Here is a 17311-nt window from a genome sequence, read left to right as displayed (position 1 = left end):
TTGTTAATCATTGTAATGATACGTTGACATACAATTCTAAATGTGCTGGTCACACATTGGAGACTTGGTATTTATACAAAACTCCTAAATGACCAAAACAATAATGGACCAGTTTTTAACAAAATGTATTTTAAAATTAATGCGGTGCTGGGAATCTATTTTAAAACTTTAATAGTGTAAGATATAAAATGTGTGAACTGTAAAATTATTGCACAAAAACAAAGTACCTATGCAATATTAAAACAAAGATAAAACAAGCCTAGATTTAACAATAAAGTGGGAGAGATCCGGACACTATATAAAGCAATGAGGTTGCATATCTACGAAATTATTATACTGCAGATTTTAATATTAAAATTTTAAGTAAACAACTGAACACATTAAAACATCAGTGGTACAGATAAATGTATGTATAATAATAATAAAAAGTGATTAGCAAGGTAGTTAAACATCACACTTATTGCATACACTGCCAAAATAACATATTAGAACAATTTTGTAAATTTAGCACAGTGCAATAATTGATTGACTTGTATCATAAAATGAGTAGTTAAATAATGAATCAGTTAGTCTACATCAAGCATGGGCATTGATGGAAGTATTGCGTAATAATGATGTTCTTTCATTTGGTTCAATTGAATCTTCAACCAAATCATTTAACTCTGGTACTTTCAACATTTTGTATGACGCAATGATCATAATCTGCGTAAAAGTGTATGTGTTAAACCCACTGTGATGTATGTTTAACTTCCATATTAGTCAACTATAATATATAAATATCCGTTCACACCCACTGATGAATTATAATTTCGGTCTCTTATCATACACTACATGTGGTGTATTTATAACTTTATGTTCAGCAAAATAATAATTTTGTTTGCATTTAATCTTTTCATTAACCACTTACTAATATCAAAGCGACAAGAGCAGCGTTCACTGCTGCTAACACAGGAAGGTTTTGAAACCAAGCAGCTGCCCATAGTGGGCCAAGAATTTGCCCTAGTCCCATCACTAAGAGTCGGATGCCTTGGTTTAATGCTGTAATATAAAAACAAGTTAAACAACAATATTCACTGTAATTCACGCTATTTATATCGTTTATTAAATATATAACACACTTGTAACAAGTATATAACAGTACAAAACAAATAAAGCTGTGTAGTGCAATTAAAAAGTAGAGAAAATATTTTATTACTAATATGGATTGTTTGACATTCCATAACTCGTATGTAAATAAATTTATTTCTAACCTTAATAACATTGTTTTCTGATGTACTCTACAATCTACATATACTGCAGTGTTAATCTACAACATTCTTTACAAACCTTGAGTTTTGTCACTTGTTACTTTAGAATACAATGCAGCTTGTGGGACCCACACAAATGGTAGTGCAGCAATCACAATAACACAATATACGCAAAACAATGCCAACACCCATGTTGATCCTAAAACATAAATAAAAAGCAAAATTAAGAAAGTTTACAAATAAAAGCATACAAACGAACCTTTTTCTGCATTGTCAGCAAAAATGATATAAATAAGAAATAATGAATCCATCACCACCATAACAATAAAGCCGCCAAGCAACATTTGTCTATCTTCTATCCATTGACTTATTTTTCCAAGAACCAAGAAACTTACAATTATCTAAAGCAGAAAAATATTTTAGTCAAGTGTATTACAAAAATCAAATAAACTTACAATAAACCCTGCTATACAAAAGAAAATACTGTTCGGTAGCTCTCCCCAGTTGAAAAGCTTTAAAGTGAGAGGAGTTAGCAAGGTTTCAATGCCAGTTTGTGTGAACATGACAGTGAATGTGATTGCCAAACAAACAACAACTTCTTCTTTCAATAAATCTGGTGTTATTTTAAAAATAAATCAATGTTAGTTGCTCGAGGCATAGACATATGATACACAAGACATGACTTTCAGTGGTACATTAAGTACAGTGTAATATAAATATTTAGTTTTACATGAATAAAGCACTCACCTCTCCACACAAACCTCCAAGATTGATAGGAGGTAAAGGAATTGCTCCTGGCATTAACAACAACATCTTTTACCAAGGATGCTTCATCATCAGTTGTTGTTTGACACTCACTCTCTGGTTTACTGAAGTTCAATTCCCGATAAAAAAATATCACCAAAATCTCATGAATAACCCAAAGCACAACCATGAATAACTGCCAGAGGAAATGATTTATTATAATCAGGTTCTATTAACATATTTGGTATGACTGGTTTTACCCCTGGTGAAGTATATTGGTTCACATGAAATGGTCCGATATAAAAATTAAATTTTCTGAGAAACACATTAAATGCAGGTCCAATGAGAAGACCAAGTTGTCTTAGTGACATCAATTGGGAAAAGACAGCTGTTCTGCGTTCTTTTGTTGTGTTTCTTGATATCATACCAAGTATTGATGAGCCTGATCCAGATCCAATACCAGCAATGAGTCGGCTACCCAATACCATGTAAGGAGACTTTGCAACAAAGTACAAAAAGTTACCTACAAAGAATTTGTAGTTTTTATCTAGGCCCGAAAATAACAGTTATTATATCTTAGGTGTACAATTTCATACACCTTGTGTCTGCCGATAACACCAAACATGTATTTAACTGTGTGGAGAAACGTGCATGCTCATTAGGTATCTTTGCACCGTACTTCTCAATGCATTACAAATTATCATTCGGCGGGAATTGTTGGTGTCTGTTCAGCCGAATAGGCTGGAACCGCCGGTGTTCATGTGTGGCGTATTATATATATATATGTCACAAAAAACAACAACCTATGGCAACTGTTTAGAACAGGGGTTCTTATACTTTTTGAAGCACGCCCCCAATAAAGATCCTAACAAAACTTGGGCCCCTTCTTGTTAAATTATCACAGTGGTGTTCAATTAATTTCTGCTATGATCCACCACACCCAAACCTGACAACATAGTTATCTACTATATAATAAACACATTGGACATGCTTTAAAATGCGTTTATTGCGATCAACGCAAAAGTGAAATAAAATAACTGTTCGGTTTTTAGTTTTCGTCGTAGTTTAGCCTTAGATTTGCTATGTTTTCCTCAGCCAAGCAGCATGTTTGTTACAAAATAGTAGTTCACACGTGGATTCATTACATCATAATAGCGATTGTTTGACCTGGCAATTAATTACGACATAATAGCAATTCACATGTTGATATTTGCGTCATAATAGGGATTGACACCTTATCATTTAGCATTTGTAGGAGGTTTAAAAACAGGCTTGAATGTTTGTTTTAGTTAACCTTTTACCTGCGTTGTATTTTAGCTTTCATGTGCGTTGTGTTTTACTCTTTTTTTAAGACTACATTAGATAAAGCACACAAAAAATTAAAAAGGTCAAGACCTGCCAGTTAATCATCACTGTTATAACACTTTATCTTATTTTTGTTTTTCGCGCCACGTTTCCGAGTCTTACACGCCCCCCAGTTTAAGAACCACTGGTTTAGAACTTTAGCCCCACCCCCAAATAATGGCTACTATTTTATTGAAAAATAAATGATTTATGTTGGTTGTTGTTTTAGGACATTGTAGGACTCCTAATTATTCTGTAATGTATATACACAAAAAACAAGCACTGCACCTCCAATTTCAAATAGATTACTGAACAACACAGCAGCTTTGGTGGATCCTGTCCTATCAGTAAACCTTCCGTATATAGGTGCAGATATAAGACCAGTGAGACTAAATGAGGCCATCACGAAACCAAGAAAAGATTGGTTTGCATTTAAATCCTTGAGATATAAATTCAAGGTGGGTAAAATGACGGCTGTAAATAAAAATATGGAAAACAATTTAAAACCCGACTCTATATAATATTCACCTGTAGCTTTTTGACCGGTAAATAAATATCGTGCCAGAAAATAAACAGCACAATAATATATAAAAGATACTAGTCACAAAAGGTAATAATATAGCTGTTAACCGATACAATTTTTGGTCTTCAAATGTTTTTTTAGTTTCACTGATAACCATTGTATTAAAAAGTCGGCCTATGTGTCGAACATTAACTTTGAAAACACGGTATTACCGTATTTTTAAACCAATATAAAGTAAACAAAAGTTAAATTATTACATTATAATTCATCAGAGGGCGTATTCCTATGTTTAGTATTATCACATTACAGATTAGGCAAGTTGGTGATTCGGGTTTTAACCAAACACTGAGAAATAAAGTTAAGTAGTGCTGTATGTTACTTAACATATGTTACATAAAATATCTCTATTGTGACGTAATAAACCTTTGACCTAACAAAAGGCTGGTGAATTACGGTGACGCAGCAAATTTTGTTCATTTTAAAAGTTAATTTTCGACACACACGTCCGACTTTCTTTTAAATTATAAAAAGTGTATGTCGGTAAGACGTAAGGAACATTTTGATCCAAAATTTTAAAGGAACATTAGCTATAGTAACACTGTTACAAAAAAGCATCTTAATTTTCTTACCATATTCGACTCCGCTTAGTAAGTAATATAAACATATAACGCCATACGACGTTGCTGATGCGCAGTCCATGCGAAATATCCCACTGTGATCAATAGCACTTCGCCTTTTATACCTACATACACATAGAAATTATATCCTTTAGTCTTAGAACTTACCATACACGCTAACATACTTAGTAACCACGCTTACGCAACACGTACCGGTGACGGTGAGTGGTTTGATTAGTGATGATTGTTGTATTTATTCGGCGAGTGACAATCCCTTTTTTTCATGTTCTCTCTCTCCCAAGTAACTTCTTTCTTTTTCCAAACACAATCCTTTCAGGGAGGCATAAGGGCTATTAACAAAAAAACAATGTTTGTTCATAAAAATGCTGAAATGGGATAAAAATGTATAATCAAAGTTTCAAAAAACGAAGAATAAAATTTATTCAAAATACAAAGAAAACAATTGGCAATACAAGAGATCACACAGATATCTAATGCATGAGATCGATCAAAAACAAATCAAAAGTAACCAACACAGCAGGTTTCGGTCGCCATTGGTGACTGTGGAGCAGTAGATAAAATGAATTTAATTGGTGTATTATAACTCATTAAACTTAAGACGTATAACGATTGAAAGTTCGGTAAAGAATATGTGTAAATACGCTTTGTACAACTCCTGTACCATGTGTTGACATGTAAACTTACACAGCAGTATTATAGGTAATGTTAGAAGTTAATATTATTCATATTGTGGCGGCTGCATAATGATTTATCGCGAGCGGTAAACTAAAAGAGCGAAGAAACAAGAGACGCGGTGTTTATACCGAAGTTAACGATAAGAAAAAGGCCCTCGTCTACGCTTCGATGCACACACGCAAATTGTGCGGTTTTAAATCTGAAAATTTAGTCTAAAAATTATAAATATATATTACGATTTGATTTCAATCAAGAGATTAAAGAAAAATGCTAGAATTGAGAATTAGGGGAAAAAAATAGTGCGGAAAAAAATCGCGCTATCAGCAACAACAACAAAGCCAAGAACAACCGTTCGACGAACAAGAGATCACAGATCTAATGAATGAACACGTTTTAAACTAATTAGCATAAGATAGTAGAGTCGGGGAAGATGGGACACCTTTAACACATAATATCCAAATAGCCTGATCGTGTTTTAAACAATTAACAACGGTCTGTGGAAGTCGTGAAGATACGGTTTTATAATTCATTAAATGTTCTTTGTTTACTACCAAATGAAAAGAGAAAACAAAATGAAAAGGTGTCCCATCTACCCCCACCCTGCTATATTATAGTTAACCCTTTTACTACACTGTCGACTGGGCTCGATCAAAAACAAATCTGAAGTAACCAACAAAACGGGTTCTAGTCGCCATTGGTGACTGTAGAGCAGTAGGCAGAATGTATTTATACATGTATTATAACTAATGAAACTTATGACGTATGAGGATTGAGTGATTGGTAAAGAATATGTGTAAATACGCTTTGTACAACTCCTGTACCATGTGTTTATTGTAAACTTACACTAGTTAACGTTGTCGTCGCTTAAAAACGTTTGTTTTCATGAATTTTGACAAACCGTAATCACTCAGTAATTAGGTAATGTTAGAAGTTAATATTAATCATATGATGTTGAATTAAAAATAATGTTTCAATTACGATTAATGATAATACGGTATAAGAGTAGTGCATTTAATGCGTCCCCACTTATATGCTAATAGTTTGATTCAGTCGTGAATCGTTGTGTGGATTTCTTATCTTATATAACATGTGCCGTTGTTCCCCGCCAAACTCCAGACAGTGTTTCCGCTATGTAAAGTGCATGAGGAAAGTAATCGTTAATTAATCGCTTATCGTGCGGTTTTAAATCTGAAAATTTAGTCTAAAAATTATAAATATATATTACGATTTGATTTCAATCAAGAGATTAAAGAAAAATGCTAGAATTGAGAATTAGGATAAGTGCGGAAAATAATCACCCTATCAGCAACAACAACAACAACAACAACAACAACAAAGCCAAGAACAACTGTTCGACGAAAAAGGATCTATATGACCACTAACGTGTTCAAAAAGGATCTATATGACCACTACCGTGCTCAATAAAAGAACATTCGAGAAACTACAATTAAAAGACCCAAATACTAACTAACCTTTTCAATAAAGGCTTATCATAATACCCCCTGGTCGCACAGTTTTCCCTATTTCATATTGGTTATATATCGTTATTCTCGCCCCTGTTTTTGTGTGTGCGTGTATATCGCCTGCATATACTGCAATGATGAAGTCGCGACTCCAATTGAATTTCGATTCATAAGATTCGCCACTCTCAGCAGTTAGAAAAAAAAGAATAAAACCACAGCTAGAAAATACGACTGTGCGACAATGCATTAGATCAGGGGTTCTTAAACTTTTTGAAGCACACCCCCCAATGAAGATCTCAACAAACTTGCGCCTCCTCCCCCTTTTTGTTAAATTATCACAGTGGTGTTCAATTAAGTTCTGCCATAATACACCACAGCCAAACCTGACATATTGGACATGCTTTAAACCGCGCCCCGTTGGTTGACTGGACCTGTATTACTGCGTAAAACACATTTATCGCGATCAACGCAAAAGTGAAATCAAATAACCGTTCCGTTTACGTTTGCGTCATAGTTTAGCTTTATATTTGCCATGTTTTTCTTAGCCAGGTGGACAGTTTGTTACGAAATAGTGGGGATTCATTGCATCATGATAGCGAATGTTTTGTCTGGCAATTAATTAAGACATAATAGCAATTCACACGGCGATTATTCGCGTCATAATAGGAATTGACACCTCATCATTTAGCATGTGTAAGAGGTTTAAAAACAGACTAAAGGTGGCCGTACACAGTATCCAGCGTGCGAATTCGCATGCGAAGTCGTATGCAAACCCATTACCGAGTTCCGCATGCGGCAGCAAAATCAGGACAAAACAGACAAAACGGACGAATTCCGTATACTGTGTACAGCCACCTTTAAAGGTTTGCTATTTTAATTTAACTTTTGCTTGCGTCGTATTTAAGCCTTTTGAACACCACTATAATAAGACATATAACACTTTATTTTCAAGTTTTTCGCGCCCCCCTTCCAAGTGTTACACGCTCCCCCCAGTTTAAGAACCACTGCATTAGATTTTGGTTTCAAAGTACTAAAAGAGAATTCTACCACTTACCCGTGCGATATAGAGTACAGTTGGGAAAGATTGGACACTTAAACACATATTCACAAGTATTCCCCAAATCAAAATATAAAAAAACTATATACTAAAACACTTGGAAAGTTACTTAGCGATTCGTCTCGCACCTTAGGTGAAATTTTAAAAATTCGAAAACACACAGGATAAGACAGGACACTCAATCTTTTGATTGTGTATTTTATTTGAAGTATAGTAGGGTGGGGGAAGATAGGACACTTTGTCAGACGAGACTTTTCTTTTAATTTTTCTTTTACGGACCCCTATTTAATGATAATCAGGAAAACAAGGTTACAGAATTATTCGACAGTATTATCACGACTTTATAAAACGCCCGTCAAAGCTGATTACTGTTTTTTAATAATAAACAAAATATGTAAAATAAAAACAGTATACTTTAAACAGGTAAAACAAGAGTTCACAGATCTAATGAATGAGCACGTTTTAAACTAATTAGCCCATCTTCCCCCATTATACTATAAGGGCTAACTTTAAACTGATATTTTTTTACTCTTTTTATTTTAAATTAAAATCATATTTACCCCTACCTATTTTACCTATGCATATATATATTTTTTTTTTACAAAATCAAAACTAGTTTTATCAGACAAAATCAAACTGTACGAAATATTCAGGGTTGTTTTATAAAGCTATGAAACTAGTTTAATCGTTCACACTTGCAAACTACGATATTTCATCGACTTAAGTACTATTTTTGCAAGATTCAATATTAAAACCTTACTATTTCGCAGTTTTTTACCTATTCAAAATCTAGTGTCTCTATTTTACATGTTTTTTTTAAATATTTTAAAACGGTAATCAGCTTTAAAGCGTTTTATAAAGATATTACTGTCCCATTGTACTATACTTCTGTATAGTACAATGGGAGAAGATGGGACACTTAAGCACATATTGCCAAATATTTCCAAAATCAAAATGGATGACGGTTTTTGGGCAATACCACGAATTAGTACTATCATTCCTTTATTAATTGACACCAATTTAATAAAATATAATAAAACACACGAGGAGTTATTTAGCGATCTGCACAACAGGTGAAATTTTACAAATTCTAAAAAACACAGGATAAGATGGGACAGTTTAAAATCATTGTTAATTTTGAATATTAAGTGTATTTATAAATAGGAATATACGTAAAATAACACGAAATAATACTGTACGCTTTGAAAATTAGGTCTAAACATTCTTTTTCTTTCCCTACTGCTATAGTTTTTGTTGCCTATACATTATATTATTGCATAACAATTGGTATTGTTTGAACGACAATGGGTAATGTTCGAACATCAATGGATAAATATTGTATCCTAAAATGTATATGAACTGGTATGAACAGAAAATAATAATAACTATTGATAAAGTTTATATTTTTGCTACAAATTGGGTACTACTGCTCTGTTTTTGGCAGAAGCCACTTCTTATAAATTATCACCAAGTGCAAATGACCAAATTTCGAATATATTTTCAAACTAAAATATTTTTATTATATTAGTATCTTATAGTTGAAAACCCCCTGAGGTATAACATGGGTATAAATTACTAAATTACAAGCAAATCTTTCAAAGTTTGGCAATGAAAACATACAAAACTACAATGTGGGGGAAGATGGGACTCTAAATTGAAATATATTTACACTAGCAGTATTCTGCAACTTGTGGTTAAACCTACCGAGTTTGACAGGCTATGTGCTAGTTTTCTTTGCCATGTAAACTTCATATGTTTAACGATATTTTTTTGGTGTTTTCCCCTCAAATTAAAGTCATATTGCTCCCTGTCTATTTTCTTCATGCTTATATATCAGTGTTTTTTTACAAAACTAAAACTAGTTTTATGAGACAAAATCAAACTGTACGAAATATTCAAGGTTGTTCTGTAAAGCTATGAAACTATAATATAATCGTTCGCACACGCAAACTAAAAAAAATTTATTAGCTTCAATGTGATTTAGCGAGCATTAAAAAATAGCACCTTACTATTTTGCATTTTTTACCTGTTCAAAGTATACTGTTTCTATTTTACATATTTTTTTAATATTTAAAAATAGTAATCAGCTTTGACGGGCGTTTTTATAAAGTCGTGATAATACTGTCGAATAATTCTGTAACCTTATTTTCCTGGTTATCAATAAAGGGGGGTCCGTAAAAAGAAAATTAAAAAAAGTCTCGTCTGACAAAGTGTCGCATCTTCCACCACCATACCATAACATTATTTTCCAGATTATTAATAAATAGGTGTCCGAAAAAAGAAAATTAAAAAAGTCTCTTCTGACTAAGTGTCCCATCTTCCCCCATTCTACTCTATAATTTGGCATACATCTATGTAGGTTACTAGCATGTTATTGCCAGTAAAAAAATAATATTGAAAATAAGAAAAATAAAATAATATTTTTGCTCGGAATTTTTTTACGTATTTATTAGAGCTCGTATTGTATTTGTTCCGACTTACTGCGCATGCGCAGTAGCGTCTCGGCTCTGGGGCAATAGCGCCCGCTACAAATATATCAATCGAAACAAATGTATTACGACACCGGTACAAATGTATCAATCGGAACTAACATATTACGGCACCGGAAATGTGACTTTGCCCTATTTCGTTAATATCGCGCACGTTTCCGTATGCAGAGTCTGTATAGCCCTATACATTTGTACGATTCTAAGCCTTCGTGATTTTTATTATTAATACTAATACGCATACAAATTTCAAAATTTGCGTTTTTTCGTATTACGTAATTTAACTTATGTGCCCATTTCATTTGGTCTTCTTCGAACGGTGGGATTTTGTTAAACCACATTTTGGTAAATTAAATAAAAGTTTTATATCAACAGCTTTGTACTGTCGACTAAAATGTAATACCTGTTTAGAAACGACAGTTTGTTATGTTTTATTCATAACAAATATGAAAGGAAATCACTCATCCATAACTGGAAGTACGTCAAGCGTAACGATTGTACATCCGGGTATTTAGAACTGCGTCTCGAGCCAGCCGGGGCGTGTCTGTGATTCTGTCATTATGCTAAGCAAACGTTTCTAGTAGATTGTATTTGCAATGTAACTCTACTATTATTTTAAAATAGACATTTAGTTACACAGCTGTGGACAATAGAACATTAGTTTCAAAGGGAAAACTGGTTGTTCATTTTAAGTTACCTTCATTGTACTGTATCGTGATGTAGTTATTTCGATCGTTTATGTACTTGTTTTGTTATTATTTTATGGTTAATTTTAAAGGTATACCCATTGTATTTATTGGTAAATTAATTTTACCAACTATTATCTGTTGTTAAAAGACCTATCTTAATATTACTGTTCTAGTTTTTAAGATCACAGCAAATACTAACAAGGCATATTTAGTTTTTTAATGAGAATGTCCAGATATTGATTTTGGTGTTAAGGTATGAGTGGTTTTAAGCATTTTTTATCTTTAGGGTGTTAAATATGTTTTGTTTATTAAAATGAAAATATGTTTTTATTATCATTAGCTACAGATGGACTGTTTTTAATATATTACCCACGTATTAGACTGTATATCAACAGGTTTTATCAAAACTAGTAGTCTAAAGCACACTTGGAAGTCCAGCACACACTAGCAATGAAATCCCAAGAATATTATTCAAGTTCTTTAAATTTTTGATTAATTAAAATAAACTTTTATCATTGGTTTGCATAAACCTTTAAACATTGCTAAGAACTTGTAAAAACAATTGTTTTTTATCTAAATAGCTTTAGTTACAATTTTGCAAATCCTCAAATATTTCAACTGTTTTGTTATCTCTTCAATCACGTAAATAGGCTATATACTTTTTTTAAAGAAAAAAAGTTCATAGTTGTGTACATGGGTTTTATTAAGTAGAATATACTTTATTAAACTCAGATAAATAAGCGTTAAAGTGCACCAATGCAACAAGTATCCTGTGAAAAAAAATTTTCGTCTAATTGATCAGTGGCGCAATCAGAAAATTATTTTCTAAAGAGAATTTTTAAAATGAACCTACATTTGCTTAATCATGATTATTACAACATAACATCGTATTGTCATTTATTATTTGACAAATTATGTCTATTTTACAATGTCTCTGATTGAACAGTCAGAAATAAAGGAATCTTGGATCATCAGCATTATTGCGTGTATAGACAAGACAATCGTACAGTTAAAATAGGGATGTTCACGTAACTGGCTTTAAATAAGGTCACAGGGCAATACTGTGACACGTACCTTACGATTATGTTTTGTGTCAAGTTAAGTGTGCAGTAACATTATTTCAATTTTTAGTTACTTATGAGTTCATAATCAAGTTTATGTGATGTACATTTATGCAATTTCGTCAACACAAGCATGTTATTGTTTGATGTAAATTCATTAGGCTTCTTAAATAAAGGTGTTTGAAGGGGTTAGTTAATTGTCATTACTAGACTGATAAAAGATAATTGAGTGGTTAGGATAATACATAAAAGATAATAGGATTTATTGGTTGTACCAATGTAACATTTATATCTAATGATATACATACTACTTATGTTTTATCAATTTTCAGCTGGTATAGTGTGAACGTCTTTACAAAGTGTTTGTTAACATCATTGAAAATATTGAAGGGATCTGTTAACCAAGAGTGCACTGCATCCAATTATTCAGACACGTCATTATTATTTGGATTAACTTCATACTGATGATTTGAAGTTGAACAACAAGTTGGATCTGTGGGCTTTGCGTTTTAACTCGGAGTGGATTGTTTAAAAATAAATTTAAGTTGTGAACTGATTGAATCAATATGTCGAATCAAACAAATTCACAACAACATGTTGAAGAACTAAGAAATGAAGCAGAAAATATTAAAAAAGAAATTCGGGTATATTTACATAAGTTGTAACCTGATAATTGTTGATGTTTAACACTGTGTTATACAAAGATCTTTTTTTCAATAATATCAACTCATAATGTAGCGGGTTTATTTTACCATTGCCTGATAGCATTAATTTCAATGTCATATTAAAGTACATATTCATATTATATTTCTTAAGTGATTGTTTATTCCATTTATTAAAATTATGTCTTTCAGGATAAACGTCAAGCGTTAAAAGATTCATCTTTATCTGAGGTAGGCAATTGTGTGACAAAATTTACTTCATTTGTCTTTTGTTGTACAATTTTTATGCCATTTTGTATCTTTACCAAACAATCTTAAATTGTCTTGTTGTTTAGGTCGCTTCCAATGTTGATGCGATCGGTCGCGTTCAAATGCGAACCAGACGAACACTGCGAGGACATTTAGCAAAAATTTATGCAATGCATTGGGGAACTGATTCAAGGTTTGTTTATCTTGGTTACTTTATATATCTTTTTTACTTTGACTTTTCTCTGTGGTAGTTTAGCTTGAACCTAAGATTTTACTTTTATCTATATTTTAACATTGACTGTTTATATTCTAAAAATTGTTCAAGAACTGCTTTTGCAAATGCAGTTAAATATCCTGTTAGGTTTAATGTTAATTACAGCTCTGTCACTTATTAACAACCACTTTTATAACATGTATATATTCAATTACCAATTTACAACACCTATTAGTCTGTTATCATGCTATGCTCCTAATAATTTTTATTTTTAGTTGTTTTATTTTTTTAAAACAGACACGTTGTCAGTGCTTCACAAGATGGGAAATTAATCTTATGGGATTCTTATACAACCAATAAGGTAACAGATGTATATTAAATTCAACATTGATTATCAACTAAATTTTACTTCTAGTGGATGCTCAGATTAACTAATGGCAAGAAAAACAGATCAACTGAATTGATATATAAAAAGTAAATAAACCTTGTTAATATTAACAGGTACATGCCATCCCACTTCGATCAAGTTGGGTGATGACTTGTGCTTACGCCCCATCTGGCAGTTTTGTAGCTTGTGGAGGTTTGGATAATATTTGTTCTGTGTATAATCTCAAAACAAGGGAAGGAAATGTGAGAGTTTCGCGTGAATTAAACGGACATACAGGTAAACCTTACATTGTGCATTATATTAAGTGCTGTTGCTTGTTCAGGACTTTATTCTTTACATAGCTCATACGATAAGTGAACTGCTACAGTTAGTTTCACCATTTTCAATTTTAAACTTGTTGTCACAAGTTGTTGTCCTGTAGCTTTGCAAATAATTTTATATGAACTTTGTTTAAATTCAGGGTATTTGTCTTGTTGCCGTTTCCTTGATGATACACGTATTGTTACAAGTTCTGGAGATATGACCTGGTAAGTTATGTGAAATAGGCAAATATTACATTCCATAAGAATCCATGTGTTTTATGTATTTACAACCTAAATAATTATGTGACCAAAACCAATGGTAGATAATAAATATGTAATAAAAATACATGTATGTTGTTGCAAGATTTTATTAATAAGCAACTTTATTGTTATATTTAGTTTTTGGATTAAACTATAGTGTAGACAAAGATGCTTACTCTTTAGGTTAATAATATTTACAATTTACACACCTGGTTAATCATTAAGGTTTTTGTAATAAATATTGAGCCTTACATAAAATGTATTTCTTTATCCATTTTTTGCCATTGTTGATTTGTTGGTAACTATTGTGTTGGCTGCAGTTCCTACCTCTTGTTGTGTAGCAACTTAGACAATCTATTCTTCTCATTAATTCGTTTGTTGGTTTGTGTTTTCATGTAAGAAGTCGGGTTTAAACAGAACAAGTTTAACAATAGGTCAGCCTGTATCAATATCAAATATCTATTTACTATAAAAGCTGCAGCTCTTGTAGCAATAGTTGGTCAAATGTTTTTTTTTTTTTTTTTGCCTTTTGTTGATTAAATATGTGGGATTTAATTTGGTAGTAGTTGTTTTGGAATTCAAGTTTATTTCTTGTTTAGTGCTCTTTGGGATATTGAAACTGGCATGCAAACTACTGCATTCACGGGACACACAGGAGACGTTATGTCACTCTCTGTAACTGATGATAAAAACACATTTATATCCGGAGCATGTGATGCCACTGCTAAACTGTGGGATCTGCGAGACGGGATGTGTCGACAAACTTTTAGTGGTCATGAATCTGATATCAATGCTGTTTCGGTACGTTTCTATTTTTGTATGTTCGGTATTATTTCTAATATCAATGAACTCAGATGTTTCCAAACAACATGGCATTTGGAACTGGTTCAGATGATGCTACCTGTCGCTTGTTTGATATTCGTTCAGACCAAGAATTGATGATCTACAGCAATGATAACATTGCATGTGGAATTACAAGTGTTGCGTTTAGTAGAAGTGGTCGGCTTTTCTTTGCTGGCTATGACGATTTTAATTGCAACATTTGGGATGCAATGAAAGGAGATAGAGCAGGTGCAAAATATTAAAAACTATTTAAATATAAAATTCTTAGCTTCAATAAATGTAAACGTTTGTATTATATTTTAACAATTGTACCCTGTTAGCTTCACAGTAAGATACAACAGATGTAACCTAATTCACCAATGTGACGTTTTAAACATCCAACTTTCTTCTTAGTAGTCGCAAGGCTGCAAGTTGCATGCGTACCACCAGTTGCACTATTACTTGTTAATCTTACTCTATCTTAAATGCTGGAGTGGAAACAATACATTTTATAAATTGCTATTTCTGTTCAGGTGTTCTTGCTGGACACGACAATCGCGTTAGTTGTTTGGGTATCACTGTAGATGGAATGGCAGTTGCAACCGGATCATGGGATTCTTTCTTGAAGGTTTGGAACTAACAATACAGGAGCTATATGTTGCTGTTCAACGTTTCTATTGCATGGTCGGCCGCAACTAAGCTTGCAAGGACAAACAAAACAATCAGCGGTATAACCCGGCATACTCTGTTGTGTTCTGAAATGGGTGCCAGCTTTATGCACCCCAGCAAAGCTCTTGCTAAACCACCAGGCTGTACCCTTGTGTGAAAATTTTGTGTTTGTACGTTTGTTGTTCATCTATCTAAAACTAAACCACAACATTTTTCACTCTTGTCAGCAAAAGTTGCCACACAGTTATGGATACAAAGATATTGTCTAGTATGTATACAATCTTCATTGACATATCCGATTAATCGTACGCCCCGCAACTACTTTGCATTCTATGTTAGTCGTGAAAAATGTTAGCTTTGTGTTGTAATGCTGATGACAGGCCATGGGTTATTATCGTGGATATTATTAGAAAATTGTTGCGTTTAGAGGATTTTTGTTTGTTCCTATTTTCTGATGAAATCAATGAATTATTGGGCAATTCCACGTTAATAGTAATGTGCACTTTCACAACCCTCGTTTTGAATTGCGTTTCTCTTTTTAAGTTTAAACGTGGGAGCTACAGTCACGTATTTTTACAATTATTAAAACCCGCTGCAGTACTTTCATCTCTATCACGTTCGCATTGGTCCACAGCTAAAACAATAAAATCGAATTCGCTCGAAGCAGAAACAGATTTACGTTTTCGAACATTTCGTCAATCAATCGAGTTCGCGAGATTTCGCAACTTGCTCGTGATCTTGGTTTAGTGGCGTGTGCAATAAGAGTTGCCGCTTTCCCCACTTTCTTTTTACGTCGATTTTTTATTATTCTTCGTATCATGTATTTGTCTAGAATGCTTGTTGCGCCATAGCGTCGAATGTTTGGCGTTGGGATACGCAGTTGTTAAACTAATATGGATGCCGCTTATCGATCTTAACATCGACCTCGCTTTACCGCTTTGTGACGTCACCACGGTTTCTAGAACAGTGTTTCCGTTTTCGTACGTCACGGCTTTTAAAATTAACGAATAGCTGTGCGACGGTTTTTATCGGTAAACATTGCTCGTATTCATCATCGACACATCTGCAGGAAACATTTATATTTCATCGTTCAACTGCTCAACCCGCTAAGGCGCTTACAAAATCACTTGTTACATTGGAAACCCTTTTCAATATTTTAATAATCAACCGCAATCTGACACACGAATTGCAAAACGCGTGGCGTCGCCCCCACTCGCTACATGATCTGGTCCTATTTATTAATACTCCCAAACAATAAAGACTTGAATTCTTGCGATGTTGTTGGTTTGGGGGCGCACAGGTTAATGTTGGACCCAACTCGCTTTAACTTAATGTTGTTATTCGCCAGTGTTACGTCATCTCGAACCATAGTGGGAAGTATCTTGTTTATGTTTTAAGGTAAAGGATATCTGTAACCCACGTTTCTCGCTGTCGGTTGACAAACACGTCAAACAACTCACCAACTGAAAGTGGTTACCCCACTTCACTGTAAGCTCCCAGACTTCATGAATTACCGCGAAATTGCCCATAGTAATATATTGTATATAATATTTGTTACTGTTGCTTGCGTTGTGTGAGCGCATTATTATACAGCGTGATTGTGAACCAACAGACTCCAAATTGTTCGAAGTGGTGAGTTAGGTATTTGTATTTTCAATGTGAACCCTGTCTATCACTAAATAAATAAAACATTCGAAATGAGAATTGAATTAACTTTACGAGAGTATCTGAAAACAAACACATCGCGTAAGGGAGTTGTTTGAAGTTTTGTTTAGTAATCTTTTTGACGACCAGAATTGTGTTCTGAATAAGAACCG

General features: G+C 33.3%; 2 protein-coding genes across 3 annotated transcripts; one reads left to right on the top strand and one right to left on the bottom strand.

The window, feature by feature from the left end:
- Positions 1 to 108: 108 nt before the first annotated feature.
- On the bottom strand, positions 109 to 4832 carry LOC149733368 (major facilitator superfamily domain-containing protein 8-like). 2 transcript variants are annotated; one of them, XM_089881636.1, is made up of 10 exons: positions 4689 to 4832; positions 4488 to 4600; positions 3624 to 3809; positions 2252 to 2514; positions 1995 to 2187; positions 1703 to 1860; positions 1507 to 1648; positions 1327 to 1446; positions 908 to 1038; positions 109 to 702 (listed from the first exon to the last, which is right to left on the bottom strand). In XM_089881636.1, the coding sequence occupies exons 2-10, from the start codon at positions 4555 to 4557 to the stop codon at positions 577 to 579; spliced, it is 1389 nt and encodes a 462-aa protein (XP_089737762.1). In that variant the 5' UTR covers positions 4558 to 4600; positions 4689 to 4832; the 3' UTR covers positions 109 to 576. The 2 variants fall into 2 exon arrangements, with proteins under 2 accessions (XP_089737762.1, XP_089737761.1); XM_089881635.1 differs by having other exon boundaries at positions 4661 to 4792.
- Positions 4833 to 12238: 7406 nt separating this feature from the next.
- LOC149733367 (guanine nucleotide-binding protein G(I)/G(S)/G(T) subunit beta-1-like) lies at positions 12239 to 17198 on the top strand. The gene is made up of 9 exons (XM_089880979.1): positions 12239 to 12571; positions 12782 to 12820; positions 12925 to 13031; positions 13350 to 13413; positions 13554 to 13716; positions 13901 to 13967; positions 14603 to 14804; positions 14858 to 15074; positions 15359 to 17198. Exons 1-9 carry the CDS (start codon positions 12494 to 12496, stop codon positions 15463 to 15465), a joined length of 1044 nt encoding a protein of 347 aa, XP_089737105.1. The 5' UTR covers positions 12239 to 12493; the 3' UTR covers positions 15466 to 17198.
- Positions 17199 to 17311: the final 113 nt, after the last annotated feature.

Source organism: Ciona robusta, chromosome 7 (genome assembly GCF_009617815.1).
Source record: "Ciona robusta chromosome 7, ASM961781v2".
NCBI classification, from domain to species: domain Eukaryota; kingdom Metazoa; phylum Chordata; class Ascidiacea; order Phlebobranchia; family Cionidae; genus Ciona; species Ciona robusta.
The sequence above is the reverse complement of the archived record's forward strand: the minus strand, read 5'-3'. Positions and strand labels throughout refer to the sequence as shown.